The following is a 25,263-nucleotide window of genomic DNA, read 5'->3' as shown; positions in this document are numbered from 1 at the left end:
TATATCTTAAATGTATGAATGACTAGTAGAAACTGCATCTACAATGACATTTTGACTAGTTGGAATTCGAACAAAGATCTGTATTTACATACTGACTAGTACTAGCTTATTGGCTTGTATGGGAAACTCACTGCAAGTTATCCGCAGGTCAACTGAATAGTCAAAATTTGAATTCAGAATCTGTTTTTGGACAGGCCTATCATACACTGGAGTATCCAAAAATGGATCCAGAGAATGATCGGGAGTGAAATGTGACAGAATCGTCATGTTAACTGCATGACTGCAGATGTAGAGAGTAACATTTGGAAGCATAGCAACAGTAACTAGGGGAGGTGGCGCTTGATAAAGGATCAGTTGGTGAGAAAGTGTGCAAACGAAGCTGCTCCGTTCAACTCATAAGGCTGGAGAGAAAGCATTACAACATTTAACAGATAATTGTGGAGCTTTTGATCAAACTGAGCGCATCAAGGGACTGATGCTCCGATATTACAATACAAAGGAGAGATACCAAATAAAACATTGCTCTTTGGAGTTACCTTAAATCTCCATCTTGTCACAACAACAAATTTCAAAGTGTGGTCCTTGCCCAAGATTTCCTCGTTGCATAAAATGTCCAGCTGTAAAAAAAACACACACACAAAAAAAAAAAAAAACAGCTAGTTACTAACCCATATCTACAAAGTATCTGAACTTTCTCACAGTAGAAAATAAATTCCTGCCTCCCTTTAGACGGTACCAACGTGGAAAACACTGCTAGTTTTCCCAGGCTGCATCTGAGCAGTGTGCTGCTGAAATACAGCTCCCATCTATCTGCAGCCCCTCTGCTCTCATTTTTCGGTCTGAGTTATAACCTCGCTGTTTCTTGGAGAGGAAACGTGGGGAAGCTTATTAGGACTTGAAGTGGCCCCTGGCTCTTGTGCAGCAGCAGGGCTTTTTGGGAGAACACTGAAGTTCAATACTGAACCGAAGACTGGCTCGCCAAACCTACCTCTCCTCCTGTGAAGTCAACATTGATATTCTGCTGAGCACTGCCTCACATCTGCATCTGCCAATCAATACTGTGCAACAAGAAAGGGAAGGGGAGAGAGAGAGTGAAGGCTGCAGAGAAGAACTGCCACAGCGCCACCTGCTGGCTGTGAATGGAAGGACGGTGACGGGTAAACGGCAGCCAGTCTTTATCAGCATGGACAGAGCGGTGGAAACAGTCCAGGGTTTGTGATTAGAAAGATACCAAAAATAATACAGAGGCAGAGCTGGAAAGCTGTGATTTTTATCTCTGAAGCCAAGAGGAGATTTTGTGTCTAAATAAATAATAATTGGGGGGAGGGGGCTACCAAGGCAAATCTTGATCCCATGGACTTGTACTGAACAATAAATTGTGGATCAGTTATTGGGTGGAACTCAGAAGCCAAAACAAAACAAAAAGCAAGAAGAAAATCCAGCCGTCGTCCCACAAGTCAGTATTTCATCTCCTCTTTCACAGAGAAAGGAAGTGGTCAAATTAAACTCCACTGTCTGTGCTCCGAGTCGAGCCTTTCTTGTAGGTTTAGAACGAGTAACGTTGGTGTGCTATGCTATAATCAAGCACAGTTCCCTGGATGGCTTTTTGGTTGTGCAGTTAGCAGACAGACAGCACAAACAGGGTAAAGGGAGGCCCCACTCTCTCTTTCTGGTGGGGTCCACTTTCATATGTTTTGTGCTCTCGATCAGTCATTTCACATCTTGTGTCATTTATACAAATCTTTTGAATACTTTAAGGCGGTTCTAGGGTCATTTTATATCTTTTGTGGTCATTTTGTGTTTTAGCTGAGCTTATTCAAACAAGAAATATAAACATTAACTTTCAGAAGCTCTAATTTTGCATCCTTGCTATAACAAAACATATGATAAATTAAACTAGAATACATTTTAAACATGGGACTGTCTCTCAGACCAGCAGGTTGAACAGTTAAAACAAATATAACTATTTAGACAATTATATATATTTAGACAGTGATTTAGACAAAGCTGCTCAAAGTAGCAAAATACCTCTCTGCCTTCATTCAGTACTGATTATCCATTTCGTTGCTTAAAACCCAATAACATGCATGTAATATTAACAAACTGATTTCAAAAACAGTACTTCAGTTTAAGTGGCCTTATGATGTTACTTTGAACTAGTGCTGTGCGATATGTATAATCTATAATATCCTCTATCATAGCTTCGCTAGCGTTTTAAGGATTTGTGAGCTGACACTGAGTGTGTCACTCACTTTGCAAAAACCAGTCAAAGCCATGTGTTGGTAAACAGTCTGCCTGCCAGCACAAGGAATGAGTAGATGGCACACAGTTTCCTGACGAGGCTCTGTGCTTGACTCGCAGATAAAAACAGAATCTGTTCTAACAACAGCTTTTGATAGTCGACAGATAGCACAACAATGGCTGGCAGGGAGAGCAGCCGCCTCGCAAAAGTTCAGCTACGGAGGCCGACGATATGATTGAGTCTACCCACTCATCTCTGTGACAGCCAGTTTAAGAAAGAGAGAGAGAGAGAGAGAGAGAGAGAGAGAGAGAAACGGAAAATCGAAAAATAAACAACAAGAAGGCGACTGTGATGATTATTCACGGCATGTTAAAAAAAATATCCATCTCAGCAGGGCTATAAAGACAATAAATAGAAAAATTACCACATCTACATATCATCAGAGCTCGTTTCCCGCTGAACATAACAAACGCCTGACCCGTTATGGAATGTCGCGTGATTAAGTAAACTTTCGGATACACGTGGCCCACACCACCCAGCTGGTGTTCAACGAGTAAAAACAAGTGCCAAGAATTAAGAGATTTGATGCTAGAAATCCATTTTGGGGTGGGGGGGAAGAACATGCAATAATTTGTCAGCGTTTAATAGACGTTAGCTTGACAATCAGAAACCTGATGTCCAGTTAATTCTGGACTGAATCCTCTTTAAGTGAAGATGTCCAGATCCCTTAAATATCAAGTTATGAGCTGCTTTTTTGTGAAGAATGACTTGACCAAAGACGTAAGTTTAAAATATTTTTAAAATGGGAAAAATGTCCTCTTCAGTCTGTTTGTTTAACTCGCCACTGTTTTGTGCCTTCACTAAAAACAACTACACTGCATTAATCGTGTCGCTGATGTAGTAATAAGTTCCCCTCAGTGCGCTGCTTCTCAGGCTGGGGGAGTGGCTTTAATATCTGTACCTCATTAAACGATGTCAGGTTGAGCTTTTTGGCGATGAACTTCTTGAGGTGGAGGACGGTGGCTTGTGCTGAACAGCGTATCCACTTGCGTTTCAGACCCCGGAGCTTGCTGCTGTTGCACTCCAAGCAGATGCTGACCTGTCAGGGGAAACACAAACGGAGGAGAAGGTGAACGAACGCTACAAAATGGCATCAGCTTCTCATTCTGTCTCACGTACTGCAAGTCTACAAGTACTAGTAAGAGTAAAAACTTTAACTTCACGGCTCTGATAAATTGTGACGCCTGTGACGTTAGTCTAGCACGGTGAGTAAGAGTAAATGCCATGACAAAGTATTTTGCAGATCCTAATACTGAATACTTACAGTAGTACTCATTACTCATACACTCACATATATATTTGACTGGAACAAACACAGTCTCTAACTGCACGAGTGAGGTTGCTGAAGACAAACATGGATTTTATTATAAATTCTCAGAGAAACTATTTTATAAATCGACTGTAAAGTACTTTTGCAGCCTTATCGCTGCTGTAAATACAGGGTCTCCCGGCCAGCAGCTGCAGCACCCCAACTTTTGAGGTCTGTGCAGAGAAATCTCTTTGGTAATAACCTCTTTATCAAACTCTTGAAAGGCCTTTCACCCGACCTCTGTTCCGTTTATACTGTTGTAGAAGCTGCAGGAACACATGACCTCACAGCTTTGTAGTCTATATTACAATGTGAGGTTTTTAAGTGGAGGAATTCCTGAACTTATAAGGATACACTGTAGCACAGCACTAATAAAACTCAAGGACAGCCAAGGCTTAGATTATAAAGCTTAAGGCTTAGCCCCCCCTCAGAATGCGTCCATCCAAGTGCAATACTTTTTGAAAAACTGAGCAACCAGCATTTTCACCAGTGCTACATAAAACACAACATTCGAGGTGGAAAATGGACCGAAAGCAAACACGCAGAAATTAATAATAATAATAAAAAAAAAGCTGAAGCTGACCCAACCCGAACACACTCGAGAACAATTAGACCCAATCAACAATGCAGTGGACCCAAACAGAATGAAAATGCAAAAGCAACTTGATGCACTGATAATTAGTTTAATTAACAAGCAGCCACAATAGTAAATCAGCTATATCACATAATCTAATCTTAATCATAGAAAGTAAAATGCACACAGCTATTAATGTTCTCAATGAAACATTGATACTCTACTTACTTACTTTAATCACCGAGGGGAAATTTGTGTTGCAGTAGCTGTTGCACATAATATATACACAAAATAATAAGTTTTCGATAAAGTTAAAAATGAAATAAAAATAATAATACACTGTACATCGTGCAATTTAGTGAGGCAGACAGCCCTAAAAGCCAGAGTTATGTTCCCGTGTTGTCTATTGAAGGTGCCCTAGTGCTGCTGTATACTGTTTATACTGAATGTGTGTGTGCAGAAACAGTGGATTTATTTTAACAGTTGCAATGTAATTATGTTGTGATGAAGAGCTGAATCTACATTCTGTAGATTAAGGGTGGAAAATTATCTGTGCATTCAATACCAAAACTTTTCGGATGTGGACTCGTTTCCTTAAAATGAGCTGGACCTCAGACACCCCATCCACTCAGGCATTAGACATATGGGCACACAGGACCAATTCAAGGCCCACATCAGTAACATTAGACCTGATCTGACCGGACCGGTTATGCCTTCTTTCACCTAATTGATCACCATCACCTGTTATGGTAGCTGGTAAACGCTGGCGCTGACTTCCCTCCTTCTTCTCACACACATCTCACTGAACCAGTATTGTCTTGTTTGCCTTTTGCTTATTGGCTTCTTGGACGCGACCGAGTGGCTGCCATTGGCCCGCGCACTTGTGTTTTCCCTGAGGTGTCACAGTAGGCGGTTTTGGCAGTCGATGGTTGCAGGAGTCAGAACGCATTACTGCCACGGAGCTTCAGCCCACACGTATCAAATCACAGGAGACGAGGACAGGAGCTTTATATGTCTTCATTTGTGGGTGTCTCTCGCTCTCTTTTCTGAGACCGGACACGGCTCTGGTTTCTGCTTAAACTTGGAAGTCATCTCCGTTCTCAAATGAACACTGACAGTGCTTCAGAGCATCCCTTGCCCTTGAATATGCAAAGAGCAACACAGTAAATCTGCTTTCCAACAGCAATGACAGAGGTTAGCAATGTGGAATAAAAGCCCTCGGTGGTGATTTGGGCAATGCTGTGTCTGCAATGCTGTTTCATTACATTGCAGTGCATTAGTGACGTCATAATGGACCCACAGGGTCCATATAGAGCTTTACAGACTCACTAATGTGACAGAGGTACAGAAGTACATACTGAGTGTCAAGAATATACTGTGTATGTGGCTATTTGGTGTCACACAAAAACAAGGCTTGCAGCGGCCATTTCCATCTGTGTTGTTTTTCTTCAGCCTGGGTTTGGTTGCGTGTGAATGAAAAGCACAAGTGTCTCTGTGAGTATTTAGTTTGGATCACTGAAAAATCAGGCTCAATTAATAATTTAGAGTAGAGCTGTGTTTCTCCAATTTCCCCAGATTAGCCTCTCTAAGCCCAAAACAGCCAAGGTTTATTAAATGTACACAGCCTGTTCCCACCCCCACGTGGACTAGAGCCTGAAGGTGACCCTGATATTTCACTTCATACCTCTCCTGACAATATTCCAATTATTTCATGCTTTGCTGATAATGTATGTTGTCTGATCAATTGTGCCTCTATTGCCTCTATTCTTCTTCTTCTTCTTTTTTGGTGTGTCACGACTTTCTTTGGCTCTCTCTGTCACCGCTTTATACCCCAAGGTTACACTTTAAAAGGTCGTCCAGGAGACTGCGGGGAAACGTTCTTGAAATCGGTCGTGCGTGCCGCTTCTTAGGTCTGAGTGGCTTCTACAGCTTGGGTGACACCAGAATGGAAGAACAATGTTGTCGCCTATGATTGATATGACTCACAATGCTGCACTGTGCTGCTATTGCAGTTCAGCGTTTGTTGTGGCATCATCTGCTCGCTGCTACCTTATGGCAAAATAAAACAGCTCTTAAGCATCTTTACCATCAAGTTATCTGTACTTAACCATCCACTGTTGAATTAGTTCGAGGCTGAAAACAAAAGTTGTGCCCTTTAAGCGAGTGGATGATATAGAGCCATTTTCTTAAATGTGCCAGCAGAATCTATCATCTTCTCTCTTTATCATCCTCTTGCTTCAGCCATTTTCATTCTGCCTGTTCTGTCGATACTCCCCTTCCCATTCTCCACCACTCAATGCCGACCTCACACGATCCTTCCCTCCAGCATTAACTCCAGAAAATTGCATGCTATAAATGTATGATCCTACATTATTACCTGGACTTCTTGGCATGTTATTGTTTTTATTTTTCATTCAGTTTTCATCCTACAAATCTCTCATTTTTGTTTCTTGTTTTCCTCAGCTCGCTTCCTCCCCCCCTTCCCCAAGACATTTGACATGACTGCATTCATCTCACAGAATGGCGCATTAGCTATTCTGTATACATACTCAGGCCAGGACCTTCTATGCATCCTGCCTTCCACACATGGCAGCAAAGAGCTGGCTGATTGGAGGACACTGCTTTTGCCTTCTTTTGTTTTGCTCAGCTCAAGCTAGTATAAAGACAATTTTCTTTGGCTTGCAGAACATCAGGGTCCACAGAAGATTTGTTGGTTTTTATGATAGCGCCTGACCAACTGCACTAACTTTGCTCTCTCTCTGGATTATTAATGTCATTTTTCAGGGCCTGAGAATGTGGCAGAATACAAATGAAATCGACATAAGCCCATTTCACGCTCGGTTAATGGCAGGTGGTGGCGTCGTGGTGCTTGTCACTAAGCACATCTATATAATCCACGTAGATCTAAAGGACTGAAGCACCAAAAACAAAAAAAGGCCCAGTAATTTCACATCAGCTTGGTAAAATCACCTGGGGGCCACTTTCGTAAAGGCAATAATTGATGTGCAGGCTTTTAAGGTAATTGTACAACAATTATCGCCAACAGTATTTTTATTCCTTTCATGCTTTTTCCTGACCGATTCGCTTCATAACCCACAATTACTTTACCTAATTTGCTTCTTCTAATCTTTTCTGAAAGACAAACGGATTTGCACTGCCCACCCAAATCTCCTTGTTTATACCTGAACTGGTTACATCTTAGTAACCTCTACTGCTATACAACCATGCATTTGGAAATCTAAGAACATGGGAAAATATACCATAACTGTCTCCAATAACATGAAGGTGGACTCATGTTTTTGGTGCTTACAGAATTGATTAGACTGGTAAAACAAATCCACAGCAGTACCCTTTTCCCCATTGCTGTGAATAACAACAGTGAATAACTTCTAGTCAACTGCGCTTTAATTTGAACACTGGCTCCCTGCAGTTTTTTTACATCAAGACGTGTACTGTTGTCTCATAGGGGGCCGCTTTGACATTTTGTGCAGAAAATTTGTAAATGCGAAATGTTTATATACATCTTTAAGTAGAAGTATGATAAACTGCGAGGGGATCTGACTAGTGCCAATAGCGTGGACGACCCTGCAAAAACTAAACAGATGGAGGCTCACGGACAAAGCCAAAAACGACGGAGGGCTGACCTTCAGCTTGATGTGTCAAAGTACTGGCTTAACACCCGTAAGGTGCCGTTCCTCTTCACAAAGTGTTGGTTTTGCTTTTTGACACACTTGAGGTATTAGCTGTCTTCAAATCAATTTAAATAAGAAGCTGCAAAACTTACTAATCAAGAAAAAGCATGTACATGTGTCACAGCCATTCATGATAATTAAATAATTAAAGATAATAATTAAAGATAATTGACAATGAAAAAGTAAAGATTACAAACTCTGTGCTTAACTCTTAAGATTTAGTTACTTACAGTCTCACTCATGTTTCACATTTGCAACGGACACTGACAGGTGACAACAAGTGTTACATATAGTAACCAGAACGTTACCTGAAGTTCATTTTGTTAGTTATTTAAGTTTTTTAAAACGGGTCCAACCACAGACATTTTTCCAGATCCTACTACCTGGGGAGGTGACAGTGTATTGGGCAAAGTATCTGAGAAGTAGTAGGAGTACAAGTACACAAAGGGAGGATCAGCAGGGACAAATATTGTGCCTTTAAGTATGAATGAGCCAGTGATTGTATTATGCCATAAAGAGATGACGTGGGAAACATGTCAACTGCCGTTTTACCTGCTCGTCACTGCGATGATAGTCGTTGTCCTCTTCTGGTTTCTCCTCTCCTGCCTCCTTATTGGGCGTGTCCTCGGATTTTGCATCACCTGTTTGGAAAAAGGAGGAAAAGGAATGAGTGGCCACTTTGCTCCACTCCAGGGATCAACTATTCAGGCTTTATTCCGAATTGACAGTCACAGGAAAAGCAAAACTAATCACAGCCTCGTAGTGTATAGTTAACAGACACTTCATCGTTTCAAACTGCATCAGCGTGTTCATTTTTGCCACCGTCAATCCGGTATTTGTGCGACATATTTCTCACGTCACGCTCATTAACTTAAGTGAAGAAGCTTGGACTTAATTGATGTTGTTGGAAGCGAGACTCGTCAGGCACTGGGGAAACGGGCATGTTTGTCTCTCTGCGGTGTTTAAACAGTCTGTGCCTGTTGGAGCGTAACAACACCTCCTGCAGAGGTCCATTTATAAGGCGAGTACATGTCAGGGCATGTCAGAGCATCCTTAAAACGACTTATTCGCTGTCTGGGCACATCTCTACTACAGGACAGCTTGTTAAAAAAAAAAAAAAAAAGAACAAAGAAAAACTTATTCCCTGTGCCGATCACCCTACTGTACATCAGCTGTGGATAAAATGGAGGCAGATATAAGAGGGGAGGGGTTACACAGAACATCAGTCTGTGACAAGTAAACATGCAGGTACAGTGGGAAGAAAAGTATTTCTCAAGTAATGTGTTCTGAGTGATGCAAAAAGATGAGGAACTGTTTAATAAAACGCTACAGAAGTGTGGAAGAAATAATAAATCTCGAGACAACTGTATTAAAACCGTATGTTTATCTAAGAGGATTATGTTAGTTTGCCTGGTGGGGGGCAGATATACATTTTACTTCACCAAGTGTGTTTTGGAATCTAAAATTACCTTTAATTATCCCCTCTAGACGGCAAAACTGTGAAAGAATCAGTAAGAACAGCATCTTTTAAAAACCCTCCCTCGTGTTGTTTCCAACATTAGAACGGGGGGTTGGGGGGTCGAAGCACAAACTTGTTTGTCTGCACCCTCTTCATGGAGCCACTCGCCAGGATTTGATCCTCACTTTCAAGCTCATTCTTTAGTCGACTTCCTGTCACGTTTAGCATGTATAATCCAGTGCTTCAGCATCCACTGTGATTTGTGGAGTTTATATATCAACAGAGACCAGCGAAATGTTGAGGTGAGTCCAGAAAGAGGTCACGATGACAGATATTTCACCCCAGCTACCGTACGTGTGACCACTCAGTGCTTGAGTAAGACACTGAACCCCAACTGAGTTGCTCCCGGTGAGGGTTGGCCATGTTTATAGCAGCTCCTCCATTGGTGTGTGTGTGTGTGTGTGTGTGTGTGTGTGTGTGTGTGTGTGTGTTTGTGATTGTGAGTGTGAATGGGTGAATGAGAAGCAGTGGTGGGCACTATATAAGTGCAGACCGTTTAACATTTACATGCGCAAACACTGTGCATTTCCACTCTGGACTGTATCCTGTGCTTAATGAATTATTTAAAATATTCACATTCACTACCCATTTAAAACCTTATAAAACACTTTCCTGTTCTTAACATACACTTCGTGGTAACCTAAACAAATCACACACAAACCCATGAGAAACATCTACTAGGTTGTCCAGGACAGGTGTGTGGTTACACTTTTCTGTCTGGATTTTCTTGTAGGCTGTGATATTGGATTTGTAGATATGAAACTTAGTTATCAAAGTCAAAATTGCCAAGCTGTGACGGAATTGCTGCACAGATGGGTATTGGTTTTTGTAAACTTTAAAAACAAAGAAATTCAGCCTATTCTTACTGGCTTCAGTGGAGGTAATAACGGTGTGTGTGGACAGTTTACTCCTGCTCTGACTGTAGATGGGATTGCGTTCACCCCTCTGTGATCATTTTCTGTTTCAGCTAACCATCACCAATTCCACAGAGGTATTACTGGAAAAAGTCTGACGCTTGCTGTGTTGTCTCTGGAGTCTCTGATTGCTTATCAAGACAGAGCTGGCTCTTATTGTTGTGTCTCTCCTTCAAAAACCCCCCGGAGGAACTGTGTCTTTTTAGAGTCACTAAGACCAGGTTTGTATTGGAGGTGGTGGGCAAAGGTAATGGGAAGATTGCTCGCGTCTGGGGATTTTATAAAACTGAGCCGTCTCCTTTACAGAGTTTCACTCACTTTAACAACCTACCGTGGGTAGAAATCTGTCTACTGGACGACAGATTCATGATTCTTGGGATCCCTCACATGCAATCAAATCACAAAGGCGTGGACAATGACATTTCAAGTGAGGGCACGTTGGGAATGAGATGAAGTACATCATTCGTTTGTGTGTGTGGGAGTTTGTATTGTCATGACAGAGAAAAGTGCACTCAGCAGACTCATCGCGGCCCCGTGTCCCTGCATCTTCTCGTGTTAAGTGCTCAGGAAACCAGGCAATTTAGAGAAGATTAGTCAGCTGTGTGCTGGTGGAAACCGACTTTTTGTTTTGCAGGTGTCAAATAGCACTTGGAAGAAAACGCAACAGTGTGTGCATTTAAAAGCAAAGTGAGTAGAGCGTCGGTTATATCAGTGCATCCCTCAGATTGTGTGGCTGCCTACACTGCATTCAGTATCGCTTTTTCCAAGTTTGTAAAACAGGGTATTTTATTTCAGGATAAAACATGGCATAGGCTACTAAAGGTCTGCCAGTTTTACATATTCATTGATTAATTAGTTTGGATTAAAAAGTTTGGAAGTATGTGTTTCAGAGTTACAAAAGGATATCATGTATTGATATGCATAATGTACGATGTACGATGTCAGAAAACAAAGACTTTTTTTTTTTACACTTTGGGTTTCAGACTGAAGGTGACACAAAACATATTCAATTAACACTGAAAGTATGTAAAATGAGAAAAAAAAAAAAGAATTGTTGCCAGTTATTTTTTTTTGATTGACTAATAAATTACTTTCAACTTGAGAATCTGTTCTTGCTTGTGGACAAGCTGCGTGCAAACTGTATACGGCATCCATCTCATCGCAGAAGCAAACCTTAAAATGTTATGTTCTGTTATTTTCAGGCTGAGAGAATTACAGTGGTGTCTGAGTGGGCGGCAAGTCACAATGCAGCAGCACCTTTGAACAAGAAGTCTCATTTGAAAAAAAAATAAAAAATTAATTTCCAGCAGTGCTTTCAGCCATCGGTACATACTGGAGGTATATCATAGTGGAGGTATAATCTGTGTGTGTGTGTGTTTGTGTGTGTGTCTGGACAGCAGAATTTACAAATCAGAAAGAACCTTCAGTTTAAATGTAGGAAAGCTTCAAATGAACGTGAATGTGTTTCTAAGTTTGTGTGTGTGTTTCTGGTTACACACTTGTGAGGACCAAAGGAAAATATTTTAATTATTGCGTGTGTGTGTGTGTGTGTGTATGTTTTCTATAGCCAAATTTGACTCCAAGTGACAAGGCATGGGAAGCCAGAGAGCACTTCCACTTTCATTTGGGCCTTAATTACCAAAATCGGAGAGGGGGATTAAGTGAGCGATTAGGCCTGCCAGCATGGCAGCCCTCTGGGCACACATTTTCACCAGCCCTCGGAGGCGAGCTGGTTTCGGAAAAGCCGTCGCGCACCACATGCAGACCGGGGACTCATTCCGATTGGCTAAATTGCCTTCATCTCCACTGCTTAATGGCTTCCGCTGCGACTCGTGGTCGTGCTTCAAATGCTACTTATTACGGGTTGGGGGATTCATTCCTTAAATAGTACGATGAGAAGAGCAAGACACATCAGTGTGGTGAAGTGTAAACTTTGTCTGGAAACCAATTTTAGCAGTTTTAGGTTTGGACCAAAATGGAGAAATATGCTGCTTTTTCACAGGCACAGTTTAGCCCACTTTAATCATGCCGAGCTGCGCCAAGCCTTACAGTCTGCAGCCTCCTAGCAGGGGACAACCATGCTCTGCTGCAGCTCCGTTCGGCCACACAGAGATTAACTCTTGCACGACCAGAGAAAGACAATGTTTTTAAAAGTATAATCAAAAAGTACTAAATGTGTACTGCTTATTTGTGTTACCAGATGAAAAAAAAAATGTCTCCTACTCTCCAGTTCCTGTATGCATTACCAAAATATCTGATATCTACAAAGCTTTGTAGCTGTGCTATCTCTGGCTTCAGCTCTTCAGAAATGTAAATTCACGTCAGGACTCTGCATCTCTTACAAGTGTGCAATGAAGCTGGAGGAGACAACAACTGTAAAAGGTTCAGTGCTCAGGTCCTTTTTACTAACACATACCTAGTCAAACCTCTTAGGTTAAAAAAGGGGATTGTTGTAAAAAAAAACTTATTAAAACAGCATGTGAAGCTTGTGGAGAAACACCTCAACAAAGATGAGGATGGTTCCAGCCTGTCAATGGCTAAACAACTAAAACTGGATTTTCTTGTGGCTTCATGTGAGGTGAATGAAAAGTTGTCCAATTCCACTATTAACTCCATGTCCGTCTTTCAGACCCTTGGGCTGATGCAACAAGTTACCTTTGACATGTAGTGATAAGCAAAGCAATGATTATTTGAATGGAGTAATGAGTATTGTATTACATTTTTGTGAGCCCAACACTGTAGAGGAACCCGGGAGGAGACTCCACGGCTGATTTCATTCTTGCTCTACATTCACTTGAGGTTTATTACAAAAGCTCTGCTACAAACTGTTTTAGAGGAGCGTTGATTCAGTTGTGTTGCAACAGTGCATTCGTTTTATCTAGGCGGATGTAATAAACTGAGCGTGTGCAACAAGCGAAAAATACACTAAAAGTAAACTCACAATGAAGTATCGATCAAAGCTAACGCGTTTAGACCCTTATGTCAACACTGAACCCAGCTTTAATGGTTCCCTCACTTGGAAGTTGTGTGTCTTATGTAAGAGGACCAATGTTTATTTGTCTGTCAGGGCCAAGTTGACCCCTTCCGACCTTCAACACGTAATAAAGGTAAACAGCTCCGTGTGGCATGCTGCTTCCCCCATGTTTGCTATGTACCAACCTCCCCTAACTCTACCTCTCTAAAGCCACCAGGGGTAGTTACTGGATTCCGACTAAAACAATTAGCAAATTTAACCAGACAGAAGCAACTATCAACCAGAGACCCGATCTTTACAGGGTGTTTAAAAATGGCAGCAGGAGGAGGATGTGGTGTGGGGTCGACCGTACCGTTGCGCTGATCTAGATGAGTCTTCATATTGCAAAGCTCTCCTTTAATGTCTCCAGGCACCTCCATTCCCAACTTCTGATAGAACTCCCTTTGCTTCTTTATCTCCGCTGGACAAGACAGGAAGAAAAAGCAAAGGTGAAAGAAGGTAGTGTCGTTTACTCAAGGTGACTGAGCTGAAAATGTAGGTTCATCTAAAGTTCACGCTTCACACGAGCAAGAATATTTTACAAAGAGTTACGCGTTTCTCTGCTATACAAATGCAACATGCCCATTTGAAGATTTGTAGTTGGAACAATTGTGAGTGGGGCACCTAGTTGAGATTTATAAGGAAAGAGGGGATTAAAATTACACTTACCCTCTTGAAGTCCCGGTACCAACTTGTAGACAATGTCTTGCATTGTTCTGTCATGGCTGCAAATAGAACAAAGTAAGGATGAGTAACCTAAATTATAGAGAGAAGAGTGTCATGGATTCGACACCGTTTTCCTTAATCTAGAATTATTCTCAGGCCAAGGCTTAGAGAATATTGTTTTTTTCCCCCCCATTGTAAATAATTGTACATATTCAGGCTTCCAAATGCAGTAATCTAAGGAGGATTAATTACACTGTTGTGCAGCCTAACTAACCTGAAACCTTAATGAACCAGTGATCTGTAGTAAAAGTCTGGACATCCCACATTGTAAAAACCCGGTTTGATTAAAAAAAACCAAAAAAAAAAAAAACCTCAACATGACATTTTTCAAGAAAATGCCAAAGCTGGTGTCATTTGACTGTTTTGGTCTGTTAGAGCAAAACAGTCAAATGACACCAGCTTTTAGAGGCCAGTGTGCTGAATATGTTGTGTCAGCCTGGACTGAGGAACCGTCTTTCCCCGTTTCCCTGTCAGGCAGTGCAGGTGACACGTGCACAGCGTGGGTCAGGTCGGCCGTCACCGCCACCACAATGGTGCATTTTGACAACTAGCCGGGGCTGCAGGCCAACGGACACGACATCAAAGGAGAAATCCCTCACGGCATGTTTGTCTCCCCTGCCGTCAGCGGGGACAGTCATGGCATCAGAGGCAAGAATTAAAAACCACTTCTTCAAGATAAAATCACTCTCACGGCCAAACTGTGGACGTTACAAGACCTCCATCCAACACCGCTTCTCAAAAAGACTCTTCCCCTTTCAGGGTTTTCACTGTGGTATGATAGTAGCTTGAAAATCTCCCACAGGCCTTCACACATGCAAATGTGGTGTCTGGTAAAGCCACAGCATAAAGTAAACCGCAATTTAAAATCAACAAGTTTTCTGGTGTTGTCTACTGGAGGTATAAAATGCACTAATGTTCTTTGTCTTTATGACAACTTTATCATATTGTGCAATATTGTTTGGTTGGCCGATACACTTTTTCTCTTTTCTGTTCCTACACATTTTAAGTCTGTCTTCTGGAAAGAATCTAAATAACACTTTTACCTCATTAAAAGAAATGATCATTAAATAATGAACAGCCTTTAATAAAATATCATCATCATACCATTATGCCATATGAGGACTTACAATATATTTTAATATTTCAGTGGAGAAAATGTTTTTCTGAAAATTTTTATGTAGCATGACAAAGCTCAAAAACTTTTTTTTATTTTATTTTGGGGATATTAATGTTCAAACACAATTACTACGAAATAAGAAATACAGTATTCAAAAAAAATGTAAAATCATGCAAATCAATAATAAAATTACGCTAAATCACTAAAGTTTAAGGAAACTATGGTAGAAATGAGTTTTAGCACATTTTGACAATCTTGTTTATTAATATACTTGTACCCTTGTTACTAAGGAGACTGAGGTTGTCCAGGTCAACAAGTGCCCTTAGTGCCTCTAAGGTCGTTCTGTTTCTATACAAGTCAAAAATCGAAATAAAATAATGAAATAAAAACACTATCGACAATCTTGATTGTAATAAAATATAGTATTCAATTATCTGTAAGTTCAACAATTATTTTAACTTTTATACAATGTCTCCGAAAAAATTAAATAAATTAACAACATACATCAGCCAATTTCCTTCCCATAACTACAGTGGACCAGGCTGTTCTTAGCATAACTCATAATGTTTGCAAAAAGGGATTTTCCTGATGGTTTATTGTCTTAAACAGAATAATTGCAAGCATGTGGAAATAAAATAGATTAACATTATCGACGGAAGCTGCACTTGACAGTACAAGTGGCTCGATTAGTTCTGATGAGCTAATTCTTCGAGTTTATTCTCAAACATCAACTTTGATTAATCTTCCTGATGAGCAGACGGGGCTTATCTGTCATCTGCTGGGCATCCAAATCACTTGTGAAGTTTCTCATTAAATCACAATTCTGGTATTTGTATTTTCTGCAAGATAGTGAGTTTGCAGGCAGCTCACTTTAAACAGTAACAACTAAACTGTTGGCAGACATTTAGTCTGTGTGTTGCATTAATTAGACACGGAAAAAACCAAATCCCTCACCGAGCAGCACTTAGCCCCAAAGCAAGTATAACAAACTGTCCACAATGCAACCTGAAGAGAAAATCATTGTGTGTCTGTGTCAAGTTAAACAGCAAGAGCAACTATTAAATAATTGACCACATCAATAAAAATAAGAGAATGTGCAGCTTTTTGCAGTTTTAAAGAAGCACAGCTAACATGTAGTTACCATTTGGGATCTATATTATTTTTGTAATTATTAATGCAATTAACCAGGACATGTGAGTCATATTACTGCACTGATGAGTTACCATGGAAGGCTGAGGGTGAGCATCAATAACACATTTAAATATTTAAAAAGTTGTGAATTTTAATTTGTGCATTCACTGCACTTCATTTTCTAGACCCCCCCCCCAATCTGGAAAAATGTAAATGACACATCATTTAGTTTGTTCAGGTTCCTATACAAACGTACAGAAATACGGAGCCGCTGACGTCCGGGGTCCGTGTGTGTGGTGTGTGGTGTGTGTGTGTGTGTGTGTGTGCATCTATGGTTGTGTGGACATACTGTATTTTAGTTCAATACTGTCATTGTGGGGACATTTCAGCTACTTCTCCACAACTTCAAAGGTCTTTTTGGGGTTAAAGATGCATTAAGGGATGGTGGTTGGACATTTAGTCGAGTTTGTCAATGTGTGTACTCACTATTATATTACGGCCACTCTGTGTGTGTGCTTCTGTGTGTGTGTAAGTCTGCGGCAGTGCCCACACTCACCCGATATACTGCAGTGGATGGCTCTGATGAATAACAATCCTACACGTGGGGCACGTGTTGTTTTCCTCCAGATACTTCACTAGGCAGCTTCTACAGACTGGAGACACACAGAGGGGACATAAGGTTATTCTCACATTTACACACTGGCTCTTTGCCCATGAATAACACTGTATATTTAGTATTTTTGACGAATGATTCACATTTCAGCTGCAGTACGTCTGTGTGACTGTGACTGGAACAATAATCCTGATTACCTGCAAAACACTCTGATCACAATCACCCCTCATGACGTCGACCGCACATCTAACATCTCAGTCGATTTCTCATTTCAGTCTACATCCACATTAAGCTGATTAAATTTGTTAAAGCGTCGCTTTTCTCTCTATTCCAGCTCTCACTACAAAACAAAGCTTTTTCCAGAACTGCCTCTCAGAACAAGATCTAAGCATTAAAATTAGGACTAAATTACTCTTTCAGTATTCAAACTAACAAAAATAACAATATGGTGAATTTAGCTGCATTAAAACCAGTAAAGAGAGGCACTAAAGTGAACAGCAGCATCTGCCTCTAAAAGTTTAATCTAATTTTACAGCTGCACTCACAGTCAGATTTATGAAATCTGATATTTCCTGTTCTTTATTCAAGCTGCTTGAACCCTGTTTTTATCTATTTGATGAAAAGACGACCAGGGCTGCAACAAGCAGCCGCTGCTCAAGGGTGAATCTGCTGGTCCCCTTCCAAGAAAATTAATAAACCCTCAATTTTCTCTGAAATAACCTAAAACTGACAAATGTAATAGAGGCAGAAAATAAAATAAAAATCAGTCATTTCTTTAGATTCGATTCAACCGAATATTAAAAAAAACAAAAAAGAAAAAAGCAAAGTGGCTACTTTTCTTTACTTAAAATGGGCTTTGTGAAACAACTGAAGATCTGTGTTATGCTAACTAACATCTTATTTCACTATAATCCAATAATGTTATAGTTTCTAAAAACACAACTTTTGATTCTTTATTTATTAAATACAATTTTTATTTTTAGGTAATTACAGGAATAATAAATGTTATGTTTCTTCTAGCAAAGCTACCGAAACATATTGGCCACCTTTGTTTACTATTAATTATTCAGCCTAACCCTGTCAGAAAATTGTGATAAACCATTTTCCAACATTTCCCAAAGTCAGAGGCGATGACCAGTCCAAAATGTCCAAGTCATCTCACAAACAGCAAAATCTGCAAATGTTTGACAAACTGAAACAAAAACACGTATGGCACTTTTCTTCATAAATGTCAACAATAACAATCAATTAAATACTAATCATCTACATGGTGCAATGAAAGAAATGACACACTGAGGGTAAGGGGCCAATAAATACATCAAATTGCTTCGCCTAAGTTGAATATTAATAAATGACTTGGCTTTCATCATGTGCATAATACAGGAGTTATTCAAAGGCTCAGGATTGTAATTTACTGCACACAGGCCTCCATCAAATCCACTTCCAGCTGACATTTCTTACTGCAGAACAGCTGCAGCAGAGACGTGATGTGAATCCCTTATAGCCGCTCTCCACTAATGGAGCCCTTCTTTTTTTAAAGTGAGAGCGTGAATCAAAGTGTGTCATCTAGTCTCTGATGTTTTATTGTGGAAAGAGCAGCTTCCATCTGTGGTAGAAGAGACCCCTCTGGTGGACACAGACAGCATTACGCTCTCTCGGTAGATCTTCAAAAATGGATTGGAACTGAAAGAATAGACTTGTCATTTAAATGTTAATTCATTTCAGGGCCCATGACTCCCACATGAAAAACCTGAAAATAGACCAGTTTGGTTCCCACGAGGGCACCACACTGGCAAATAATTAATTTGAAAAAGCGTTACAAAAATATTTAAAAAAAATAAGTACCATTCTTTTCTTTTTCCTGTTTCTAAATTTGAAAAAAATTCTTCCAAATGTGTTTTGGATTATGTCAATAGGTCGAAGCACTATACCAGCCCATATATGCAAATAGTATATTATTTTTATTATATGTAATTTCCGAAAAAATGTGTGTAGCTGTGTTTTATCAACATTTCTTCGCCTCTCATGTGAAGGAATCGTTGACACTTTCAGCATTTTCTCCCTGTACAGCTCCGGTTTAACTTGACTCACTTTAGGCTCCAGATACTCCACTTCCCAGCACTCACTGCAGCCACCATGGGGCGGAAAAGCACTAATAGAAGATCTTCATATGTTGAAGGAGGTCCTGTGGTCCAGGTCCAATCGGCTGGATTTTCTGGAATCCTCCCCGAGCCTGTTCTCCACGTGTGTTTAGACTCTGTACTATTGTCTGCCCACCCTGGAAGAGTGATGCCTCATTTGTTGCCTTTCTAAAGTGTTGTTCACGCCTTTCCCCATGTGTAAGGCTTTTCCCACATTTAATATACAAAAGTGTTTATTCTGTTCCGAAAGAAAGAGGGGCGATGGCTTTCTTCACCCTCCTGATTTCCTAGCTTATTCTCATCAAGGGAAAAGCCAAATACACTGCAGCACTAACAAACATGTGGGATAAACTGTTCCTCACAATCTAGACGTTGAAAGTGCCCTAAAGCTCAACAATCCACACTTTTCATAATACTGCAGTATCAGACAATAATGGTTTCACAACAACAGAGAGCTGGTGCCCCGACATGCCCAAACACCATTGGAGCATTCAAGGCCATGTGTGCAGATGAAAAGGCTCCACCCAGCTAACCTGAGCTAATTCGAAGTCATACTTGCGTTTGTCAGCCAAACAGAAGACAACACATAACTGCTGTGTCTACAGAGGCACTATGAAGCATCATCGTCCACAACAACCCACTCCAGCATCAGTTGAGACCTCGCTGGTTGTACAGGAAGTGTCTAAATAGATGGTTAAGAAGCCTAAAAGGAAGCTCAGCCCTAAATCTTATTTCACAAGAGCAATATAAAAAGAGCCAGGCAGCACTTGGATTCTGTTCAGCTGCATGTTAAAATGCATTTCTGCAGCTTAACAATTCAGATATGCACAATTCCTCAAACTTCACTGTGTAAACGTTAAGCACGTGTAAAACATACATTTGACTGGTTCAATTTTGGTTCTTCTTTTGTGTTACACCTCAACTAACATAAAACTCTGAGTCTAAAGTAATATCAGGGGACTTATTAAAGCCACCAGTGGATTTTTCTTAACATTTTGTGGTTTGTGTCTGTGTTTTTGTCACGTCTGTCTCATTCATTTCCTCTTTTTCTTTTCTTCTTTCTAAAGGGGGTTTTGATACTTCTTATTATTATGCTAGGACACAAATACCCATAGCAACTTGTTAGACAGGCTTCAATCACTTAAGCCTCACTGAGAAAAATTCAAAAACAAATTGGCAGGTTATTCTACTCTAAAAAAAATATTTAAAAACAACTTTAATTATTAAATATGTTCATAGTTCAAACAGTAATATTTCATGGTTTCATTTATAAAAACAAGATGCATTTCATCTTTGTAATTTTAATTTTTAAACTGCTTCAACTGAAGCACAATGTGTGTTTAGCTGTTCTATCAACTCAAAGATTACTGATTTGCCAGTATGTTTGAGACCAACACTAAGAACAGGAGGTACTGCATTTTCTGCAGCTTCACTGTTTGCACAAGGTGGGAAACTGCAAAATGTATTTCTGTCTAATAGTGTTACTTCATTCTATTATGACACAGATGTGACAGACACAGAAATTGTTTTTTTTTTTTACTGCTTATCACATAAAATGAAAGAGTACAACTTGAGATGTTTTTTCCAATGATGACTTTATAACATCATATTTTAATCACATTTTTTTTAAAAATTCCTTCCGAGCATCAGGAATAGGCTGCACTTGAACGTACCATTTTGCAGCCTAGAGTTTGAACATGTCACCATCTGTACCGTGGCTCACTCAACGTAAATGTGACGCGTTCAGGCAGCATATGGAGTGTTTTGGAAGTGCTAAGAGCCAAATGGCTTATATGAAATCACATAGCAATCTCCTCCATCCCACCCCACCAATGAAACAGGTACCTCTCACAAATTCTCTCTCGGGAGTGACATCAGAGAAGCAAAGATGGCCTAGTTAATTATTTTAGGGACTACAAGGTTCAGACTTAATAACTGGGAAGGATGTATGTAAAAGTTCAATTTTCATCTATTGTAACTTCACATTTTTTCAAGAAATGGCTCCAAAGTCAGTTAAACACGGGTAGAGATGTTCTAAACTATCTGGTCTTGATTTGACATGTTTAATGTTGCATATGTGCCAATGCAAAGTCCCATATCTCATTTACTTTTAACCCCTAAAATGACTTGATCCAAACACTGACAGCTACCATCTGTTTTTGTCTCTGAAACTATATGAAGATAACCGACAGCTACTTATTCAAGTTCAACTTTGTTGAGACGTAAACACGCAGAAAACAAGCCAAGTAAACTGAATAAACCATAACCACGAATCGAACTTCCACTTGTCAAGTTTAATCCTTATTTTCAGACAACGCAGGACTTAGCATAATAAAACATTGTTTAAATATAATTTCAAAACTTAAAAACATGCTAGAGCATAAAACAGAGGCTAAGTAGATCAATTGGAAATGAATACAATATGTGTACCTTACTGCTAACTTCTTTTAAAGAGAAGGAGTGTAGTGAACTATGAAGATGCTTTATGCATCCGGATTTTGAGCTGCAAGAGTTTCATGAGAACGTGGCTCTGACCAGACAGAATAATGACTAACTGCACACAGGATCAGACTATAATATCCTGCTTTATTAAAAACACCCAGCTAATGATGTATCGCAGTGTGAATGAGAGATCTTCTCACCTCCTTCTGAGGGATAATATACGTGCAGATTCCCCAACGGTGACAAAAATCAGTGAAAATGTTCGGTCATACTGATACTGTGTGTGTTCACCTGAGAGAAGTTTATGTAAGAAAGGTACGAGTGAAACTGTGCTGTGCATGAATAGACATGAAAGGAAGCATCGCGTTCTGGGCCTAACACCCATACTCCGTATCTGCCAAAAGCCAGTTATCTGCAAACAGATACCTCAAAGCAGGTGGTGAAACACACCGTACAGAGTACTGTTAGCGAAAGAGCAGCTAGAAACAGAGCTGCATCGATCACAGGGGCATCACCCTGTCCCCAGGACTCTTCCCATCGGGGATAAGTCCTTGAGGTAAGACCTTCTGAGCCAAGGAAAACCCTGAGAGACAAATACAGCCAGTGGGTCTCAAATAAACAAGGCAGCCTGATGAAACACAGACAAGATGAGACCTGACAACAAGAAAGAAAAGTGGGAACTGAGATGAATAGCAGAAGTGAAAAAGTAAAAAAAGATGTCTGAAAACATACAGAAAGACAGACAGTAAGCATGTGTGAGAAGGGACCTACAGGTGTGCAAGCACTCAGTGACGGTGGTGGCATCGATCAGGTAGCCCTCACACAGACGACACGTGATGTGGGCGTTGATGTGACACAGCTTTATCTTCCGCGTCAGCATGTCGGGGTTCTGGGAAAGAAGACAGGGACAAATTTAAAATGTATGAATTTTCACTTTATTTCACAAAAAGGAAATTTGCAATTAAGAATGAAAAACTCTGTTGTACAATAAAGCTGGAATTCTAAGCACACGCTCTGCCAAATGTTGGCAGTTTGATGCCTTTAATTTGGACTGGAAGGTGCAAGCGACACCTATACGCAAAAGAAAAAAAGAGTCTCAGGTCTGATCTCTGAAACGGCTAATCTGTCCTTTGAGTCCGTGTATGTACAACTTCCGGCTCAATCCCTGTGTGCTGCTCTACAATTACATCTGAAAGACTCAACTGCTCGTTGTGTAACATCACAGATGTGCAAAGAAAGGAAGTTGAAACCATTTCTGAAAATAAATAGTACAGCAGATAGTTCACAGGGTGCTGGCAGAAGCACGGTGGCCCTAAGGTGCCACGTAGAAATAGTTTTCACTCATTAGACAAACAAATGGAGACACTGCTGTAAAGACACGATGCATGAAAAAAACCTTTTAATTTAGCTATTTTAAATCAATTTGAAGCATGGTTGTCTTTTTTTCCTGCAAGCTTTTTTCTTTTAAGGGGATGTCATATAGCTCAAAATCAGGTGTAGTAGGTAGAGTAGGTTTAATAAAAATCTTTTATTTTTATATCAAATATATCTCAAACAATATATCAAATACAACACAGCCGGCAGTAGTAATACATCCATAATCACAACTAGGAACACTATGTTGGATATTACTGGACATCATTATTTCCTAAGCTGCTCTCATTGTGCCCAGAGAGCTTCTTTGCCATCACTCCTGTATTTTTTTTTCTTCAGTTCCATACAGTAAACGTGTCTCATGTGCTTTCATCTTCTGGTTTGCGCCTCTTTGAGGAAAACTTTTAAAAGTCTACTGCAGCACTAGCACATCCACTGCGGTTCCCTTTTTCTGGCTCTTCTCTGAGACAAACTTACTAATAAGGCAGGCAGCACTCATTTATCATTGACTGAAGGCGTAGTATCACTATTTTTAGGACACAGCAAAGCAGAATTGCGTCTCAGTTCGTCGTGTACCTGCACCATCGCAATCAGACTGCAACAGACGGCTCAGCTGGTGATTCACGCCTTAAAAAAAAATGACATGTGGTGTTGAACGCAGTGATTTGCTTAGCAGACATTAACGTGTATGGAGTAACTGTATGACAAACTGTGGTTTCACTCACTGTGACAACATCACTCTCCAGCCTGTTCTCAGAGCAGAGCTGACAGAAACGTTGCTGAGGTGTAAATACTTCGTCAACAACAGCCTTATTGCACCATCAGTGCGATTTTAATTCGGTTGATTGTAAAGTTTTTTGCATTCTTCTTTGTTCAGTAAACTTCAGATCACAGGTGATACAAACAATAAACCTGATAGATTGTTTTACGTGTACAATTGGGCCAAGTAGGCAATCAGCAATAAAAGCATCTGCAAATACTTTTGTTTATCAGTTAACCATTTTAGTTACTCATTTGCTGTTCCCTCCTTATCAAGTAAGTAGATTTTTCATTGTTAAGACAATGGAGGCAGCTGAAGATGTTACCTAACACTGTGAAGAATCAGCCATTGCTTTACTGTTGCACTCTATAGGCAAATAACCCAACTAACTAATGGGATTAATCAGTCATGAGAAGTCAGAAAAACTCCACCAGATGACATCACTCGGAGGAGCTTTTTCAACATCAGGAGTTAAGATAACGTCATCTGGCGGTGTTCTTGTAAAGCAGCTTGACGCTAATTACAAACTCCATAGTATGAGCAACAAGATGATCTGATGTGAATTAAAAGTTCCTCCAAGTGATGTCATGTGGAGAAGTTATTCAGCTAGAAGTAGAGAGATATTTCAAGTTTAATGGCATTCATTTACATGTAGAACTACAACCAAAACAAACAAGTTTAATATCAGTGAAGGCTTCCTTTAAGAAGACAACACCTGAAAAAACAAACTGCCAGAAGAGATGTCATTTAAAATAACTAGGAGCAATGACGGTGGATTTTGTGTCCCCCTCATAATCAACACCCGATAGTTTGGTGATGGACTGATAAACAACTGGTTGGTACTAGCGGAACTGATTGGAAATATTCACCATTTAATCGCATAGTGACAACCGCAGCTTGAAGGCAACACCTGCATTATTGCCCGACTGTGCCTGCAACCAACAGTTTTCATCATCAAATAACCTGCCAAATATTTCGTTTTCGAAAACTGACAAATTTTATTCAATTTTGTCAGAGATAGTGTAACCAAGGTTAAAACAGGAGTTTTGCAATTTTACAAAGAAAAATAATGCAAAGAATCCAAACAGTTTTAAGTTGCAGTGACTAGTCGGTAAATCAACGAGCCATCGTGCTCACAAGCTCAATTTCACTAAACAAAACCATGGGAGTCTACAGGGAGCACGGCTGTTTGGGTCCTTTGTGTTGGCTGTAGTTAATTCGACTACTGGTGACAGCACAATTATTTGGCACGCTAGGGTCTGATTTTATGTGACGGTTTTCCTCACTACATCACTTCCAGCAAACAAAAACAAAGACACGATAAGACATAATGAAGGCAACGTGAAAGTGGTCGCTCCTGGTGATGAATCTACAGAGATTTCACACCTGAATCTGCAGCTCTCCCCTTTGCTTTACAGAGATTTCTGGTGAGTTTCGGCTCATTGTTTAGTTGTTTTGCTTCTCTCTCACTGCTTGCGAGAATCATTGTAGGTCACAGCGAGCAGCTGTTTGCAGAGAAAACTTTACATTAAGTGTAACAGCAGACACACAGTATGCAGTCATGAGCAGCTGAAGAGCCAAATATTTACCTCAAGGTTTTAAAGAGACTGAATATTGGAACTTTAGTAAACTTGTT

The 25,263-nt window shown here is 40.2% G+C and overlaps 1 protein-coding gene across 2 annotated transcripts in view; it reads right to left on the bottom strand.

Annotated features, from left to right (window-relative positions):
- LOC137134244 (polycomb group RING finger protein 3) overlaps positions 1-25,263 on the bottom strand; it is a 59,274-nt gene that overhangs the window by 7,386 nt on the left and 26,625 nt on the right. Inside the window, exons 3-9 of one of the 2 annotated variants that reach the window (XM_067518860.1) lie at positions 22,265-22,382; positions 16,854-16,950; positions 13,993-14,048; positions 13,637-13,744; positions 8,430-8,518; positions 3,204-3,341; positions 537-617 (exon numbers count right to left, since the gene is read on the bottom strand). In XM_067518860.1, coding sequence (XP_067374961.1) covers positions 537-617; positions 3,204-3,341; positions 8,430-8,518; positions 13,637-13,744; positions 13,993-14,048; positions 16,854-16,950; positions 22,265-22,382 — 687 coding nt within the window. The other variant, XM_067518861.1, reaches the window with a different exon arrangement.

This window comes from Channa argus, chromosome 10 (genome assembly GCF_033026475.1).
Source record: "Channa argus isolate prfri chromosome 10, Channa argus male v1.0, whole genome shotgun sequence".
In the NCBI taxonomy this organism is placed as follows: Eukaryota; Metazoa; Chordata; class Actinopteri; order Anabantiformes; family Channidae; genus Channa; species Channa argus.
Note: the sequence above shows the minus strand (reverse complement) of the source record. Positions and strands in the feature narration are given on the sequence as shown.